This window comes from Adiantum capillus-veneris, chromosome 12 (genome assembly GCF_014529385.1).
Source record: "Adiantum capillus-veneris isolate H3 chromosome 12, ASM1452938v2, whole genome shotgun sequence".
Lineage (NCBI taxonomy): Eukaryota > Viridiplantae > Streptophyta > Polypodiopsida > Polypodiales > Pteridaceae > Adiantum > Adiantum capillus-veneris.
Window position 1 is genome coordinate 100,959,853 of NC_140942.1, and position 20,051 is coordinate 100,979,903.

The 20,051-nt window shown below is 39.3% G+C and overlaps 1 protein-coding gene across 1 annotated transcript; it reads left to right on the plus strand.

Moving 5' to 3' along the window:
- Nucleotides 1-225: 225 nt before the first annotated feature.
- On the plus strand, nucleotides 226-2,335 carry LOC147446228 (UDP-rhamnose/UDP-galactose transporter 3-like). The gene is made up of 5 exons (XM_086526195.1): nucleotides 226-471; nucleotides 770-957; nucleotides 1,035-1,235; nucleotides 1,353-1,514; nucleotides 1,595-2,335. Exons 1-5 carry the CDS (start codon nucleotides 300-302, stop codon nucleotides 1,961-1,963), a joined length of 1,092 nt encoding a protein of 363 aa, XP_086382321.1. The 5' UTR covers nucleotides 226-299; the 3' UTR covers nucleotides 1,964-2,335.
- The last annotated feature ends 17,716 nt before the right edge of the window (nucleotides 2,336-20,051 follow it).

A 20,051-nucleotide genomic window follows, 5' to 3' on the forward strand; every position in this document is an offset into this window, starting at 1 on the left:
TTAAGAGCGCTTCTAGGATCCCGCAACCAAAACCGAATTTTCTAAAAGCAGGTTTCTAACTCCCCCCACTCCTTCATAGAGCGACTCGGCTCTAAAGGCAGGCCTCAAGTTGTTAGGAGCTGCGAGTCAACAAGGAAAACTTCGGGTCCAAAGTCAAGGCAAACAATAGAAGCCAGGAACTTCTTGGCTTGCAATATATGCTGCCTACGTGGCAGCACGTGCTGATGGGGCAGTGCTAACATTTCATTTGAGCAAGAGAGCGCAGAGAGAGAGAGAGAGAGAGAGAGAGAGCGCGCGCGATGGCATCTTTGCCGGCTTCTGCAGAAAATGGCGAGGCCGAGCAAAAGAAGCAGAAGGGCGAGGATATGCTAGCAGACGTAGGTGCCTGGGCCCTCAACATCACCAGCTCTGTGGGAATTATCATGGCCAACAAGCAGGTCATGTCCCCCGGCGGCTACGATTTTCGTTTTGGTAATCCCCCCCCCCCCCCCCCTCTCTCTCTCTCTCTCTCACACACACACACACACACACACACACACACACACACACACCCCAACCTAGATGCTCATTGAGCGCTACATCTCGCACAAGTAGATCGAAAAACATTTGAAGGATTGGTCCTCTAGGAAGGCTTTTGTGCATGTACAGCAAGAAAAATTTCCGTGCATTCTGATTTCGCAAGCAAGAACCCACATTGGGCTCCAGAATCCCACCTTTAAATCTTTCGATTCAGTACCCGTGGCTAACTCTTTGTCATATGTCAATGCAGCTACCTCTCTCACGGCTTTGCACTTCACAGTCACAGCCCTGGTGGGCTATATCTCGTCATCCTTGTCGGGAAAGGCAGCAACAAAATCGGTTCCATTTAGCGATCTTGTTTGGTTCTCGTTTGTTGCAAATTCATCCATCGTCTGCATGAATCTGAGTTTGATGCTCAATTCAGTGGGATTTTACCAGGTCTGATTCTCTGACTTCAAATTGCTGCACCACATGTTCTGGAAGTGCATTCGTCTGATGTCTTTGTTGGTATGTAGATCTCGAAATTGAGCATGATCCCGGTGGTGTGTGTCCTAGAATGGATTCTCCATAACAAGACGTACACTGGAGAAATCAAGGCTGCCGTTGTGGTTGTCGTCATCGGCGTGGGCGTATGTACAGTTACAGATGTGCATATCAATCTTGGAGGCTTTGTTGCTGCTGTTGTGGGCGTACTTTGCTCATCAATACAACAGATTGTAAGAGTTTTCGCTTGCATACAAAACTTTGTCTTTTGATATCAAGATTGGATGAGTTCTTATTCATTTGCTATTGTAGCTCATAGTATTAATTTTACTCTACATTCCATCACACAGTACATTGGATCATTTCAAAAGAAGTTTAGTGTAGGCTCTTTTGAGCTGCTGAGCAAGACGGCTCCAATCCAAGCAGCATCATTGCTATGTTTCGGACCGTTTCTCGACTACATATTGAATGGACGCAACATTCTTTACTACAATTTTTCTTGGGGCTCAATTGTAAGCTTTTCAAGTCATTTGTCAACACGTGCTTCCATTCAATATGTTGTGTTTTAATCCACCTTTCTGTGCGATTGCAGCTTTTTATAGGACTCTCGTGCACGCTGGCTGTCTTCTGCAACATCAGCCAGTATCTTTGTATAGGGAGGTTTTCGGCGGTTTCATTTCAAGTACTCGGCCACATGAAGACTGTCTGCGTGCTCATTCTCGGCTGGATATTATTCGACTCGAGTCTCACGTCGAAAAACATACTCGGCATGCTGATGGCAATCTTGGGGATGGTTGTTTACAGCTGGGCGGTTGAAGTCGGGAAGCGAGTGCAGGCGAGTGGGGCACCAGCTCTTGTTCTGTCGAAGGAACCCAGCTTTAGTGATGAGGATGTCTCCCTGCTCAAGAGTGGTTTTGAGTTGGGCAATGATGTCGAGCTTGCAAAGGGGAGTCTAAAGTAAATATATTATCCATATTGCAGATCAACTAACAAAACAATTTTGGGCATGAAGAGGTGCTGCCAATCGTCAAGTGCAGAGCTGGAATCCGAGAGTGGAGTTGGCCATCACATTTCATGAAGACAGATTCTTGCTATTTGTACAAACCGGTCGATCGCACAACCTGATGATCACAAATTACATTCTTCAGCCCACTGTAAGCGCCCAAGCATAAGGTATTATAACTGCCACCAGTAGCGACGACAGAAAGGCTCATCCTCAAAATGAAGTACTTCTTGAAGTGAGGCATTGCTGTTAAACAAAGTCGATGCATAGTCGATTTCCTTCACACATTGTAATTTCAACCTTGTGCAGAAGCTGCTATATTCTTTTCCATTTTTAGTTTTTGGCTTTGTTTGTTTGTCTTTTTTTGAGCATTGCTGCGATGTCATTGGGTGAATATCTCGAGAAGTTCATGCGGCCTCGATTGTATCTTAGAACCGAGTCCGGCATCAGATTAGTCTTATTAGTAGTTTTAACTTGATTTAAAGGACCTCCCCTTTTTAATGCAGCGCCCAAATTAGTACCCACAAAACAATTTTCAATTTCATCTTTTTGGTACTTTCAAATTCCTGCAGAAGCACTCAAGGTATCCCTAGGAGTCTTTATTGCACATGGGTCTACACCTAAAAAGTAGTGCAAAGTATTGATGCCAAACTTAGATGCTAGGTAACTTGCTTGTCACCTCAGCAAGGAACACAGAGCAAATGCTTTAAACCATGCATATAAGAAAACCACCTTCCTTTCCCCCCTTTTTTCGTTGAAAAGTCTGTTTGCTATATATTCCTACATCTAGAGAAGCTTGACAAGTTTTCTGCCCTGCCCTTTTACTTGTGCACCAATTTTAAAATGCCGGACACTAATGGAATGTGAAGCAAACATGCATAAGATTGCGAAGGCTAGTATACATATAGACTACATATTTTCCTCTCCCAGCTACAATGTGGGCTCTCCATTGCGACTCTCATCACCATGATCCTTTAGCATAGAGAGTCCCTTCTCATTCACACACAAAGTACACCATATTCATCTAATCCCATAGGTCATATTTGACCTCCGAGGACGATAATAAAATCTACCTACCTCTCTCTCTCTCTCTCACACACACACACACACACCTAATTTACCCTCCAGTTTGAAGACAAAAACTCCACACAAGTAATGTTGTGGTCACGCGAAGCATGGCTAATTGTAAGATCTTACTGATGCAGCTGTGCCAAAATCAGCAGAGTTACAAAAGTGTAAAGAGGACAAGTAACTCGTGCCTGTGTGACCATGCATCATGTGACCACTTCCTAACACTTCATTTTCAGGGAGTGAGCTTTACTCAATCAATCTGAAGGGCACCTTAGTTCTAATTAAGCTCAGTAGGTCCCAACCACAGATCCTTGGAAAGCATATGAAAGTTATTTATTGAAAGATTCTTATTTTGGCTATGATATTCTCAAGTATGCAACAAACTTTGGCCCTGATAGATGGCAAGCTTCAAGGCTGTATTTTAAATCCAATATGCAAAAGTTGCATCCATAAAAGTAGGCAACTTTGTTAATGGTTGAATTCTCACTTTCTCCCATTGAGTTTGGAGCCAATATCATCATTTTGCTTTACATGAGTTGTAATAAATCCTTGCCATGTGTATGTTACCAATCTTTCTAAAATAGAAACCAAAGGATGTTTCTATATGATTTTGCCTCATGATCAGTACTCTATTTTGTCATGCCTCTCTATCTCCCTCTCAACATAGATGTATGATGTGTGTGCTCACAGTTCTAATTGACCCTTGCATTATTCGACATGCTTTCGAACTTATTCAATTAGTAAATTAAAAGTTCAGTTGTTGTTGTGCATGACAAAAAGGTAACCACATGCAAAATGCACAATGAAAGGGCATGTATTTGATAGTCAAGGTAGCTACAATGGTTTAGGGCAATCCATCAAAAATTGGTACAAGGGTATTTTGGGAATTTTTGAAACTCGACGGGTAATTGGGGAATTCCACAAATTTTAGGGGTATTTTGGTAATTTCCCTTTGTAACACTAGTGTGGTAGGCTACTCTATCTCACTATCAAGGAACCACCATTCAAAGACTGATTTGTCACTTTAAATGGCTCAAAATGAGAAGATTTAATTTTGACATAAAACCAACACCAAAGTTGTATTACTGTTGACAGGATTGCCAATAGTATATGTGATTAAATGCACAATAAACACAACAATTGAGAGAGAGAGAGAGAGAGAGAGAGAGAGAGAGAGAGAGAGAGAGAGAGAGAGAGAGAGAGAGATGCATATATTATGGTGGCATTATCAATGCAAGAGATGGCAATCTGATCTTCCATCTGCGATCACAAAATAAATCTATAACTATATCCACAAAAGATATATGTATATTGTATTGATAATATAGCAACATTAAGAGACTCTTATCAGTATAGAGACATCATATCATTCAATAGACGATATTCGATGTTCTAGCCTCTAGAACTACGGCCTCTGGTTGTTGCTCTAGTTTTCTATCATCAATGACAATTTTGAGAGCACGTGAACATCTAATACGTGGCATTGCCACATATAATTGCCATGGCTGAGCACACGAGATGCCAAGTATAGTCCCAAGAGTTTGTCCTTGTGCCTTGTTTATTGTCCAAGCTTTGTAGGAAATTACCTGCGTTTCATCTCAAATGGTAGTCTCAAAGAGCTGGAAGAAATGAAGCTTTGTGGTATGAGCACTTTGAATCCGACAGTCTTACCAGAGATTATTTTAGCATCTATCACTTTTTCATAAAGTGCTTTGCATATAAGTCTTGTTTCATTACATAGGCCATGTTTAGGATTTGAATTATGAAACATCATGATTGGAGACTTTTCTTTTAGACACATTACATGCAGTGGAAAATCACCACAAAGATCCAAGCTATCCAAAAACCTCTAGGGTATGTAAGTGGTTAATCTAATCATCAGAGGAGCAAATTGAGTTGGCACTTAAATACTTTTTGCATGCACCTTAAAGTTTATACCATGCTAAACTATTTATTGCATGGACATCCTTGTTTTTTGGTGCAAATATGTCATGCTCTTTAAAGAAGACAACGAAGTTATCTACGCATGGTGTACATGTAAAATGAATGAGGGACTAAATGTGATTTCCCTTAAATAGCATACTTGGAGGCAATTTAATGTCATCACCAAAAAAAAATTGTATGCACATCCATGTTCTCTATATCAAGAATCCATTTTGCAAAGGCCGTTCCGCTCTCAATTCTTGACATTGTACCAAGCACATATTTACTATAAGTCTGTAAACCTGAATATGATTCCAAATGTATGAATGACATAACGAAGCATCTAATGTATCCACACGATGTAACACCACTTTCCTATCTCACGCTTCAATAGTATGTCGATGGATCATATCAGCCCTTGAGATCAAAGAAGTTGAAAATGAGCATGGAACATGAGCTTGTGGTTTTATGGTATGAAAATCAAATTTTGAATCGACAACCTTGCTCAACATGGCTAGTTTCAACATCTTACAAGATTTCACAACAATTCAATAACATATCATTTGAAAAAAAAAAATTCTCTTTTTAAATCTGGCAAAAATAGGCATAGTTGCACAATTTTTCAAAATTGGTGTGCAATCACAAAATGAATATGATAAAAAAAATGGAACTAGAGAAAAGTTTGCATGTCCTTATTATTATCGAATATTATTATCAAATTATGATATATTTAGAGCAACAAAGGTGAGTTATTCAAGCAAAAATTTCACACTTGAATATGATTAGAACAACAATGAAAACATTAATTAAGCAATAATTTACACATGCATGTATTCATAATTAAAGCATGGAATCATAGAAAGAGAACAAGCATAATCACATATACCAATATCCAACGCTCATGCATATGTATGGCATGAAAGTAATACTATAAAAGATCTATAGAAAATCTCCTCCACAACTATTTAGGAGAGATTGGACCAATATGATACCAAAGAGCTCACGTAGTTGCATTCCAATTTGTAAGAAAGGGGCTTCTTCCAAGCACATCATCCACTATTATCACTTTGCAACATTCCCCTAGCATTGCAAGCATCCTTCAAGGTTGGATATGTGCATCCTTTAAAATGCAAATATCCTCACATGACTTACAACCCTTATAAACAATTAGTAGCATTCCCAAAAATAAAAATTTATAGTGGTTGGTACAACACTATACATTCAACCAATAGAATTTTCCTTTTGATGTATCATCCAATGTTTTGATGTCTTGTTCCAAACCCATCAATTTGGAAAATCTATATGCAAAAGATCATTTGAATCAATCAGAAGATGTTTGCTTGACAACAAACCATTTTATGACAATTGTTGTTTGATTACTCTATACAAATCATCAAAAACACGATGCTCATGATATTTTCTCCCAGGAGGTGAACGCCGTAGGCATTGAACATTTGGATTTTCTTGATGCAAGTTAGAATTGTAAATTCTTCATATAGCATCAGGTGAATAAATATAGTGTGCATCACTATGGATTTTAATTTCATCAATAGTTCTAGCACTATCTTGGATGATAATGGTTGCTCGATCATGCTCTTTTTATATAGATTTGTGGCAGAACACATTTGTACATTGATATGAAGTTTGTATCTCATTGTTAAAAGTGGTTTCTGTGAAAAGTTCCACCTATTATCTATCTGTATGCTATCTACCATGAGATGTCAGCCGTGAATTTTTTAAAAAGAAAACTCTACTCACCATTTCCGGACGACCTGCTCTGCAAATAGATTTTGCCTCTTTGTTCATTGCAAGTAAAAGTTATAAAGAAATCAAGATTTTTCACAATAGCCTCAAAATATTGATACATTTGATGCATATAGACAAAAGAAGATGGCAATACATTTCTACTTTTAAAAGATGTACCAGAAAGTTGATCTACACCATTTGTTGAATGAACCAAGTTCATTAATACTTTATATAGCACATTCCTAAGACTATTTTGGTTATTTATCATCCATAAAAATCTAGAGTCCTCCATGGAGATATATGTATCAACAATGTATTCTTGGACAAGTCTACTCCCTCCAACTCTCACTTGAAGCTGGTAAGAATAATATTCTTTTGAATTGGGCCTAAAGAAGTGTGACATCCATCTTCTCCTCTTGGATATAATAGTACATACAATAATGACACGTATGATGTGTGTAGGTTTGGCATTCTCTTTAAACTTCCATCATGAAGATTGATCCAAATGTCTGGATGGTCCTTTTGTCTCATTGACCACCATTTTAGTTGCAAACTCTATACTACAAAACGCTAGATATGGCAATCCATTTGACCGATTCTTAGTGATCACCATAGAGACATTAGAACTATTAGTAGTACACATCATAATACTAGCAATATAAAAAGATTGAGCATATGGATTAAAATGATGCATCATGTCTTGTAACATTTTGAGGGTTTGTTCATTTACACTTGACACATGGTGCAATCTATTTAGAAGCTCATGTTGAGTATCATAGAAATATAAGTAACCAAAACAAGATATGTTTTTTTTGTCCTTCAGTTGGCATCAATAATCCTCTACTGCGCTATATTTGTTTGTTTCAAAAATCTATCATCGATATGTGCACCCAAAGATGCAAAGGCTAGAGTAGTATTGTATGCTCACATATCTCTTAGAAAGTCCTTGCTTGCAAGAGTTTTACCTTGCATCAACATTTTCAATACTTATGGTGGACTTTATAAAATTTCAAATGTATTTTTCCATTATTACAACAATACTTCCCTTTGAAGTTATCGTTCACTTTCCTTGAATTTGGTTTCTAGCACAAAGAGCCAATGCAATCTAGCCCGTCATGGTCAAGACCACCTAAATAATGTATATTGCATTTTTAGATTATAAAGAGGCAACATAGAAGCAGTGATGGCTATGTGTTGCTTTGGGTAGTGGTAACAAATTGACAAACAACCCTTTATAGTCCCCTTCTATAGTGACATTGCACACGTTGTTTGTAGCATTTTCACAATATTCGAATGAGTTGTATTCTCACAATTTTTGCATGAAGCATGGTTATTTTTATATTCCAAAGGGAAATAATCTCAAGGTAAGTGAAATTTCATCCCCCTAATGGCCTACCAATTTTAGGGTTAGAGAGCTCAAAGGTGAATGTCTGCCAATTAAGTTATGGTAGAGTTACCATTAGAAGATATAATCATCGGTTTTATACTCACAACATACTGAAAGACATTTGGATATCAAAAATTGGTTAAAATGTAATTCAAAGAAATATTCTAGAACTAAAAAAATAAAAAATTAAGATGTCTTCTTATAGTCAACTTGTGGTCCCACTCAAAGGTATGGTTAATAGGTAACACTTGCTTGGATACCTTGGGCTTAATGATGTATCTAATGACATCCAACATGAAAGGTAAGATAGGCATGCTTTCTCTATATCTCTACAAAAGCAATCATATAACCTTGTTAGAGGCACAAGAGAGTTAATCAGGAAATGAAATCATCACATGAGGCCACTGGACAATTAAGATGATGCTTTTATTGAGAACATGATCTTTTATTTTTCTTCTCTTGGACTCTATGTCTACCTTTCATGATCCTTTCCTCTATAAGTCTTTTTTGTTTTTGGTTTGAGATTCCTTGAGTTATTCTTGCAATCTAGCTTATAGAACTCCTAGCCTCAAACTTTAGCAAACCCCCATACATAGTGTGCTCTCCTAGAATAGAAACCCCCTAGCCATTGTCCCATCATAGACTCATACTCAATGCTCATAGCTACTAGTGTTGGATATATCTCTATGTAGTGCTTCCTTCTAGGGTTTTCCCCTTCCCATCTAGTGGTCTATCACTTAGCCTCTAAGCCTCTCCATCACTTAGCCACTTATACTCTAATATGTACACACATTTTGTATAGTGTGTCTACATGAGCATACACACATAGTGCTCAGTCTCTGCTACTACGAGCTCTCTACTCCATCTCCATCTTGCTTTTTACATTTTTTACATTAGGTATTAGAGCCATCAAAACTTGTCTATAGCTGTGCATTTTCATCCATACATCCTTGCATGCACTTTTGGGATAGGCTTTAAGTTGCACCTTCCTCAACATTTTGAGAGTATTCTCTTCAGAGGTTCTAAGGTTCAATGTCCCTTTTGAATATGATTCTAGCCTTAGAATCTATGTCTAAGTAGCAGATAAAAAAATAGTATGTTGATGCATACAAAAAATTCTTATGTGCAATCTTTGATGCAACATGTATATGAGATGCGCATCTATGTATGACAATTTGTGGATGTAATCAGAGTTTGGATTTTCCATATTGGTGAAGAATATTTCTTTGAGATTGTGTTGATACTTTTTTTTTGGATATTTGAGGTTTTTTTGGGTTGTTGCCAATAGTTGCGGGATGGCTAACCAAAGCAGCAATGAATCTACGAATGTAACTCCAAGTGCGGATAAGTTGAAGCTTTATTTGTATCTTTTTTGTGAGAAAATATAACACTTATAACCATGGATTTTCCCCTTTGTGTAGAAAAAAATATGCTATCCTTTAATTGGTTAAATCACTCTGAGATTGACAAGATTTAGGGGTGCGTTGCATTCAATATGTTCTAAATTGTGAGTTACAAATGACCACTACGTTCGGACATATCTACGTGCACAAACATCAAAAGCTAAAAATAAAAGCTATTGATTTGAGAAGCACTTCTCAGATCAACACTCTTGATTGAAGCCATCAACTAAGATGATATTGGAAAGCCTATTCTTTCAAGTCTTCAAATGATGAGTTGCACTCACCTTCAACTGGGAGTTAACACTAGTCTTGTAAAATCGGACACTCAAATGTCCTGAGACACTAAAGTGTCCTGTTTTTCTAGCAACTTGTCATAATTATTTGGTGAATCTAGAAAACAAATTCATAGGTCACGTTCATATCTTAGGTCAACTATGAGGTGAAGAACATAGCCAAAATTTACTTTTGCCAAAATTAATACCAAATTAAGATTACAATGATAAGTTTTAAGATGAAAAATCATAGAAATTTAATACAGTTTTAACAAAATTTTCATAAATTGAATATAACTTCTCATCAAAATAAGATTTTGCATAGATTTCAAGGTGTATGGATAGGAAACAACTTATTATAGCAAGACATTGAGCTTCATAACTTAGTTATGGGACTAGTTTTTTGTTATAATCAAAAGACCAATATCTTGAAAATACTGACAAAGAGGGAAATTTTGGTCTTTCAAGGCCTCTTTCATTAACATGATGAGATTATGGGACAAAACCTAAAGTGTATAATGTATCTCTAGGTCAATACCCATCAACTAAGAATTTTTCAAGGGTTCAAACTCATAGGCATCTTGTAATTTAAGCTCATATTTTAAAAAATGTAGTGCATAATTTCTTGAAAAAAAAACATTGCTATGAAAAACTAACGAAAGTGTGTATATAAATCTCCCAATTGTGTCCATATGAGGTATTTGTATACAAATAAGTGTGATGAACGAAAAAATCTAAAAGTGGACTTTATTTTAAGGCTTATCTCTAATAAACAAAAATTCATAATTACATGTGCAATTTTTTGGATACGCCATAAATCACCAAATGTGGCTTGCATAACCATTAAAAATTATCACCTTATGTAATGGAGTCATAGATCTAGTATATATGCATCATAAGACATTGTAAATTAGATGAACTAAATGTTTTTTGTAATCGTTAATTGGATTTGTGAACGTTGCATATTTGACCCACAGGACTTTCTATATTTAATTTTAGTCACAAAGGATTTTTTTCTCACATGACAATTGCAAAAATATCAAACACATATATAAGTAGTTACCACAGATTATTGCATGCACCATGTTCATTTTTTTCTTAGGCGAGAGTACGAGTTTTAATGAAACATTGAATGTTGTTTTGCGTAGTTTCTTTTCATGAGTGTAGTTGCTATTGAGGTTATGATCAAAAGTGAGGGAATATAATTTCTATGAGTACTTTGAATAACATTCTATAAGTTTGAAAAAGCATTTCTTGAGATGTGTTCTAGATTTCATGTACCATTTTATTTAAATTCGCAAAAAAAGGACACTAAAATGTCCTTTTTGGTACCAAACTAGTGTTAATGATTCTCTATGGGAATTCTTAGTGAAGTATTCTTGTTAGATGGAATGTTTGAGATTATGTGGTATGTTTGGAAGAACCATCATTGAAAGTTTCTCCTGCTACTCCGCAAAGAGGTGGTGTGACTTCTACTACTATAGGTGCTTTGACTCTAGAACAAAGAAGCTGGGATTAATGTGATGAATTAGAATTCATCATTATTTCTTTGACATGTAAAAGATCATTATTTCTTTATTTGGCACTTTAAGAGGGTCAAGCCTTTAGGATTAAGAAGATAATCAAATACAATTTTTGAATTGAAATAGGCAAAACAACTACTTTATTTCAATGCAAAATTGGGTTTTGCTCTCTGATTGACAAGTTCTATGAGTTGTCGATTGTATGTTTGGTTATATATGATGTTGTCGCTCATAATTTTGAAGAGAATGAAGCTTTTCATGTGGATTCAACTATGCAATTATGACATGAAAGGTTTGATCATTGTGGCTTTTGTGGTTTACAATACTTGCCAAAGAATGGCATGATGCTAGTTTTGCCTAGGAATCTCTTCCAAAATCATTTGTGTGTGAAGCTTGTGTTTTGAGCAAACTACATCATTTTTTCTCTATGAAAGATTGTAGTGTTGGTGCTTTTCGTAAGCTTCAATTGATACATAGTGATGTATGTGGACCAATGGGGCCACTACTTCTAGTGAGATTTTGTGTTTCTAAAAGGCTGTAGTATTGTTGCTTCTAGTAAGCTTCAATTGATACATAGTGATGTATGTGGACCAATGGCTACTACTTCCTACTTAGGCTTCAAATACTTTTGTTTTTTCGTTGATGATTTCACATGCTCTACATGGGTTTATGATTTGAAAGAAAAATATGACTATTGAATATTTTCAAATATTTTGTTGCGTGTGCAATTGGAAAGTGGTTGCAAGATTGATTCCTTACATAGTGATAGAGGTGGAGAGTATATGTCTCATGCCTTGAGGGATTTTTATCTTATGAAAGACATTGTTAACACTCATGCACATTTCTATCACCTAAGACAAACATCGTATTATTTATTTGGTAGAGTCAGGTACCGGGCTTGTCGGTCCAATTGGAAAAGGGTAAGAGTGATCGTTGATGAGAGGCGCACTCTAACTGGAACATTCAAGGGATTAGTTGGCTAAGCATGGGCGTCAAAGTGTGAATGGGGCGAGCTCATATAAAAGTCAACTAAACCTAAAATTCACTCATTCTTTCATTTGTGAAATTGAAGAGTGCTCTTGCCCTATCTCCATCTTCTTCTTCTTCATCTCTTTGTGTGTGTATGTGTGTGTGTGTGTGTGTGTATGTGTGTGTGTGAGAGAGAGAGAGAGAGAGAGAGAGAGAGAGAGAGAGAGAGAGAGAGAGAGAGAGAGAGAGTGAGATCGAGCATTGCGACGACGGCACGGCAACGGCGAAGTGGTTGAGCATGGCGCATCGCCGGTTCCTTCTTCTTTACGGCGAGGAATCTTCCACGATAGCAAGCGTAGAGCGGTGAGTGACACACAACCACCATTTTTGAGCTTACTAGTTTAGGCTAGTTGCGTGCTTAGAGACATTTGTGGCTTGCACACAGTGTATCGGGAAGTTCCTTTGCATTGACACGTGCGACAAACGCGCACATTTTTGGCGCCGTCGCCGGGGAATGCGATACACTAAGCTTGAATGACACTCTGTGCTGCTTTGTGGTGCAATTTCAATTGTAGGAAAGGTAGAGAAGGAAGGTGTGTGTGTTGAGAAGAAGGAGTTTGTTTTGCTGCTGTGTATTATTTTGTTAATAAGGAAATGAAAGGTACTATGTTTTCTTTGTTAATAAGGTTTTGAAAAGTACCGTGTTTTCTTTGTGATAAGGTGTTAGTATTAAGGTTGTAGATCCATAATGTTAGTTCTGTGTAAAGTATAGTAAGTAGTTCTGTTAGCTAGTGAGTTGTTGTAGTAGTGTGTTAGTGTGTAACAGTAGCTGTATTAGTGGTAAGTAGGTAGGTTAGGTGTGTGTGTGCTCGCGCGCACATCGCGGCCGCGGCGACCTTATCCCAAATAAATAAATAATAATAATAATAATAATAATAATAATAATAATAATTATTTAAAATTTTAAAGGTAGGACCGAGATCGAGAATATCCCCCAGACCCAAGTCCAAGCTCAGGCTCAGGCTCAGGCCTCAGTCGCCCTTTAAAATTACGCATTTTAGCATCACACGTAGCTAAAAATCAACCTTTTTGAGGACCAACGAAGCTTCAAATGACCGAACGTTGTGCTGTAAAGCACACCGCAACCCTCTGAGTGATACGCTTGTTTTGAGCTATCACACACTTTAATAAAAAAACCGATCATAAAAAAACATTAAAAAACATCAAAAAACGAGTGAAAACAGACGCCTAAAAAAGTAAGCGGTTAACCTTCGAGGTTATTCGTCGACGCTTGTAGGGTGCCAAAGGCACATGCATCTACACTTTGGTCGTGTGTTAGAGACGGAGCAACTAGAGAGAATTTCAACTTACACGAGTTCTTATTATCCACCTATCTTAGGTTCCGGGCCATCGGCGGGGACCCAAGGTAGTACAAACCAAGACCCAAACATAGTGGCCAGTGACTCTTCCTCTGGCTACGACATCATGGAGGGTTTTCCAATTCCTAATCCCGACAGCTCAAGCCAAGAAATGCATGCCATGGGCCCACGGTTCGGGCCGAGCGTGCTTAGCCGCTTGAAGGAAACCTTTAGTAGAGCCACTCCCTCCGAACATGGAGCTATTGATATAAATGAGGGGGGTGGGGAAGTAAATTCGCCATTCATGACCAACATAGACCCTATGCCCTTAGAGAGTGTGTACATGAATACTTCATTCACTGCACCCCCTGACTCTTCAGAGCTATTCCTCTCCGAGATCATATTACCTGATGGTAGAAGCCTTGCCGAAGTGCAAGAGGTTGAAGGATATATCATTGCGGCTAGGGAAAAGGAAATTGAGAGCTTACACAAGGCAGAGAAATATGTCAATATCTTTGCTAGGAGAGCAATTGAGTGCTCCTGAATTAGCGACCACTAAGGGTCAACCCATAGAGAGCCCCATTGCATCTAGTTCAAAGCACACCCCTAGCACCTCAAGCTTAGATGGAGTGTTCCTAAATGAGAACTGGGAGTATGAACTACAAACGGAAACTCTAACTGACCTATACACAGGTCACACCTATCACGTGGGTTGGTTAGATGTCCTACAATCCACAACGGGTGCTACTAGTGTGGAGGATCAACAACAAAGAGTTTGTAAGGTCATCCATAGAGTTATTGAGCTAGAGAGACAAAACAAGGGGATCCACATGCCTTCAACGGGTCTCATGAGATTCTTGGATACAAGGAAGGCTAAACAACCGACCTTATCGCAAATGGAGACTCCCTCGGTAAGTCCAATGGATCCTCCATATGTTGTTTCACCGGGAGTCTCAGTGCAATCTGAGCCCACAAGTGAGCTTTACTTTTCCAAGTCTAGCTCATCTTTCTCTCGATGACACCATGGCTACCATGCCTACTCCAATGATGGGCATGCCAAGAAACACACCATGGACCTCATTTGTTAGTAAAGCACCGCTATATGGTAGCTCAATACCGACAACAGCCCCTACAAGTGTGTATCAATTGTATGCACCTATGGGTCCTCGTACTCATGTAGTTCCTACCCCTCCCATTATTTCAACTACCTATGCTCCACAACCACAACACCCAAGCTCTTATTTCCATGGGAATATACCGGCTAGCATTAGCATGTCACATCCGACGTCTGCTATGCCTAGGGCCACACATATGAACTTTGGGCCGCCACATGGCACAACACCGTACCAAACGTGAAACCCAAGGGCTTCCTACACGCCAATACCAACACCAATACCTACTCCACATGTAGTCTCTGGAGCACCTCCACCCGCGGTGCCTGCTCATTTAGGTGACTTGACAACATTTGCTCAAGCTATCGGTCGATCTATTGCTGAGAATATGCGTAACACGCCTGATAGAAAACCTAGAAGTAAGGCTGTACAAATAGCCAAGCTCACACAAGAATTTAGTGGAGACGGGGATGTGAGAAAGCATATCGAAGTGTTTGAACAAATATGTGATTCTCTAGGAGAACACAATGACCTGCATAAGAGTAATGCTTTAAGCCTAACCTTGAGTGGGAAGACTGGGGAATTGTATAGAACCCTAAGGGTGGAAGAAAAAACGATTTACCCTACTCTTAGGAAACTGTTCTTGAAAGAATACATATAAGAGGGAGTGCTTTGGGTGTAGCCTCTCAGCTCCAGAAAGCCCAACGAGAGGAAGGAGAGTCGGTGAGAGACTTTATTAGTCGCTTGAAGCATTTGAATTCTCGTTGTAATCCAAATGAGCGCTTCAAAAATAATCAATTGCTTGATAGATTCATTAGGGGATTACGACATGAGGATATCTACAATGGCCTAATCATTAGACGTATCACCACTTGCGAAGCAATCACCACCAATGCAATCCAATTGGAGGATAATTTTCAAGGAGAAAGTGTGTCTGCTGGGCCTAAATCTATTAGCTCGCAAGCATCGGGGCATCAACCAATGACCCTAAAGCCTATTGCTAAGGAGCCAAAGATATCTGAGATGACTTTAGCAGATCTCACCAAGGACATTCAAGAGAGTCTTAGAGACAATCGTGCTCCACAAAACAATCATATGTATCCAAGAAGGTAGCAACAATGGTGCTCAGTATGCTATGGACCGCATAGTACCAGTGAATGCCATACTTTTAGATAAAATTCAATGGGACTGCAATGCCTGTGGGATGTATGGTCATCAAGCTAAGGATTGCATAGTATTTAAGCGCGCGATGGCCAATAGACCAACCTTAGCATGGACAGACACACTTCGAGTACGTGCATTGATGCCAGTCCCACCTCTTGAACAAACGTCACAACACATGGCCCCTAGGGCCCAGATTGTTGTTCAAACAACACCCTTACCACCTCCAGTGCTAGCACCGCAACCACCACATCCGAGAATCACTTCTGTGAATCATGTGGGTTGTGATTCATCTATTGCTTGTTTGGAAGGCTGTGAGGAAGATATAGATCCTAATATTTCCTATGGGATTGATGCGCTTGAAGAAAGTCCACAATACTATATGGAGGACTATTGGGGACAAGTCAGACCTGTCTATCAAGTAGCTGCTCTTGCTGCAAGAGGCCAAAATATCAATTACACTGCTAAGAGACCACCTCTTCAATGCTATGAGTGTGGAGGTCCACATCGTGTGGCCGAGTGTCCTATTAGGCTACAAAAGAATGCCGCACTAATGCAAACCAATCAAGAGAGCACGTCTACAATGCCGATACTCATGTGTAAATTATGTGGCATAGATCATTTGATTGCCCAATGTCCAAATAATCCAAATGCACCGAAGATCACGCCATTAAACTTGATTGAGGTTACCAAGGAGCCATCACAAAGTACACCTATGGTACTGGTAAACGTACTCACACGATCGATGCTCCAAAAAAATATATATATTCTTGAGGAAAGAGACATGGCATCAATTGCCCAATCTCAAAAAAAGAAGAAAACAGTAAGGAAGAGATCGCAAAAAGCAACGAAGCCAGACCCCAATTCAAAGACGAACATAGGGACTGGTGACGACCCCGTATATATGAACGACGTTGAAGAGGATTCTGATTCAGGTGAAACCATGGAGACCAAAACGACCACTAAGATAGAAACCAACAAGGAAGATCTTCATGAGCCACAATGGCCAGGATCCAAGAAGAAGATAGGAAGTTATCCAAACCCCATAGAGGAGATCGAGCGAGTCAATCAATTAAGGAGTTTGGTAGAAGATACCCAAAGGGATCTAGAACCAGCACCTAGGCAGATCCAGATTACAGACACCATGTTCCCTACGCAACAACAACCTCACCAAGTCCATAGACCCTTAGCAATACCTAGTGTCATCCAAGAAGAAAGTGACTTAAAGTCATGGGAAAGTGGGCGTACTCACTTCTTGATGGAAAGAATGTTTACAGAGGGACTACCTGATCCTATCGAAGAAATGGAGATCCCATCTTCCCCACGTCAAGGGACTGAAGCCCAAAAGGTTCCGTTAAACATTGCCAAATTGATGGATTTCATGTCTTCAGAAGTTAGAACCACCATCATTTCCAAACTATATAAAGACCCTGAGCTAGTCTCAGCTCTTCGAGCCTTCCTCAATGGAGAACTAAAGTTTGGGCTACCACAATTTTCATAGATGGATGGAGCTGGGGAGATGCCAATAGAGGAGGAACACTTAGATCCACAACCAAAGCGAGATGAGAACTTTGTAGTATAAATACCTGTTAACAAGTTGGGACAATACTTTGAGGGTGATGAATGCAATGCGACCATAACAACCACTACAAAGGGATTGACTGTGAAGGGAATCCTTGATGGTCGCGCTGGGGTTAGCATTGTGAATAAAAATTGTTGGGAAACTATGGGAAGACCTCACCTTGCGACCAAAACCATAGTAGTGAAGATGGCCAATGGGTCTATTGTTAAACCTATTGGGATGCTAGAAGATCTCAAGATCAAGGTCTTTAGACGTAAAATAAGAATTACCTTCATTGTTATGGATTTCTCCAAGCATCGGAGATGATCTTAGGACGTCCTTTCATGAGGGAAGCAAAAATGGTGCATGAATGGTCTAAAAACCATGTCTACCTGCAGTTCCAAGATTCTGTCACTCGAGTGGATCTTGTAACTGGTCGAGTACATCCCCTAGGAAACAGGTTTGTAATTGATCATAGATCTGATACCACAGTTCACTCGGCCCCATTGCAGTATTGTTACATGTGTAAAGCGGACATTGATGTTGGGGAAGATTCTCCTTATATGGATGTACTACCTGGGATGAATGAGTCGGACAATGTGGATTGGGTCCACCTAGCAGCAACCATAGACACTTGGGGAAATAGGGGGACGACTTGGGTAACACCTGAGGGGGATAAAATGCCACCACTCGTACCCTTAAATATGCTAGAAGCAATGCATATAGCTTCTGATGACCTACAAGATGAAGGTTTGACTGGCATTGGAACCAGTAGCGCCTCACAAGACTATAGCCCACACGATTTGGGATCAGAATCATCAATTGAAATTGACTGTGAGGACGAAGAATCTAAGTTAAATCTTAGTGCAAATGTGGGGACAAACCATTCAGGGCCCAGTGGTACCCTAGATGACAATCTATCCAATGGAGCAGAAGACACAAGTAGTGATTCATCTAGTGACTGTTCACTAGAGATCGGCCGTAATAAAAAATTAGACAAGAAGAGTAAGAGATATAAGAGGCGACGATATCGAGCAAATGTGCGTGCTAGAATAAATGAAAAGAAATCTACCGCAGAATGGCTTAAGTATATAGGGGCATGTGATGCTCATTGAAAGTTGGTAGATAACTGGGGTGATTACCTTCAAAGCGTTATGTGGTGTAGCCCACAACCCATTGACATCGCACAACTAGAGGCTACAGAGAAGCCAAAGTTAAGCCGTATCGTAAGTAGACGACAAAATCGAGAGTTAGCTCAACAACAAAAGGAATCGGAAGTGAAATTACAGTCCACAGAACAACAGGACCCCACAAACTTACACCCAGCTGAACATTTCAAATCCTACACCACGGAGGAACGTAAGGTTGTGTATACAAAGGCTCAAAGAAAACATATCGATGGGAGCAATGGAGTCTATGACGGTCCAACGATAGTTAAGGAAATAGAGTTAGCAGACCCAGGAGAAGAGTCCAAACCTGTTTTCATTGCCCAAGATCTGACAGAGACTGAGGAGTGTGTACTTAAAGAACTTCTCAAGGAATTTAGGGATATATTTTCCTGTACATATCATGATATGAAAGGTGTTCCACCTTCTGTGGTGCAACACACAATCCCCATGAATAGCATGGCTAAACTAGTTCAGCAACGGCCCTACCCAATGAATCCTAAATATGCAAAAATCGTTCAAGAAGAGATTGAAAAGCTTGTGAAATGCGGATTCATATACCCTATTGAGCACTCAGAATGGGTGCCTCCAATAGTGATTGTGCCAAAAAAGAATGGGAAACTCAGAGTGTGCGTGGACCTCAAGAAGGTCAATGCCGCCACTAGGAGGGACCATTACCACTTGCCATATTCAGAACATGTGCTTGAAAGATTTGCAGGGAAGGAAGCTTATAGCTTTTTAGATGGGTACTTTGGCTACAATCAAATCACAATTGCGCTGGAGGACCAAGCTAAAATAGCCTTTATAACCGAATTTGGAGTGTTTGCATTTCGTGTTATGGCTTTTGGCTTAACCAATGCCCCTGCTACCTTTCAAAGATTAATAAACACTGCTTTTAGAGAATATTTGAGGGAGTTTTGTGAAGCTTTCTTAGATGACCTTTGTGTTTATTCCTCTTGGAAAGAACATCTATCATGCTTACGAAAAGTGTTTGAGAAGTGCATATTGTATCGCATCTCCATAAACCCTTTCAAATGCCAATTTTGGGTTAAACATGGAGTCATTTTAGGGCATATAGTGTCCAAAAATGGGATTTCCACAGATGAGAGAAAAATTAAAGCCATTGCTAAATTGCCACCACTTACAAACTATAAAGGAGTTCAAAGGTTCATGGGCCATGTTGGTTATTACCGACGGTTTATTTTAAACTTTGCCAAGATAGCTCATCCTTTGTACAGGCTTCTTATTGAGTTCCAATGGACCGCGGAGTGTAACCATGGTTATGAGACATTGAAAAAGACCTTGACTAGCGCTCCTATTCTACGAGTGCCCGATTGGAATGTAATTTTCCATGTGCACATTGATGCAACGAACTTTGCTATTGGGTGTGTTCT

What these genes read in the sequence shown, in the direction of transcription:
- LOC147446228 (XM_086526195.1), top strand. Translation starts at nt 300, where the DNA reads ATGGCATCTTTGCCGGCTTCTGCAGAAAATGGCGAGGCCGAGCAAAAG. An exon ending in CGGCTACGATTTTCGTTTTG is followed by an intron (nt 472 to 769) that starts GTAATCCCCCCC and finishes ATGTCAATGCAG; the next exon opens with CTACCTCTCTCACGGCTTTG. An exon ending in ATTCAGTGGGATTTTACCAG is followed by an intron (nt 958 to 1,034) that starts GTCTGATTCTCT and finishes GTTGGTATGTAG; the next exon opens with ATCTCGAAATTGAGCATGAT.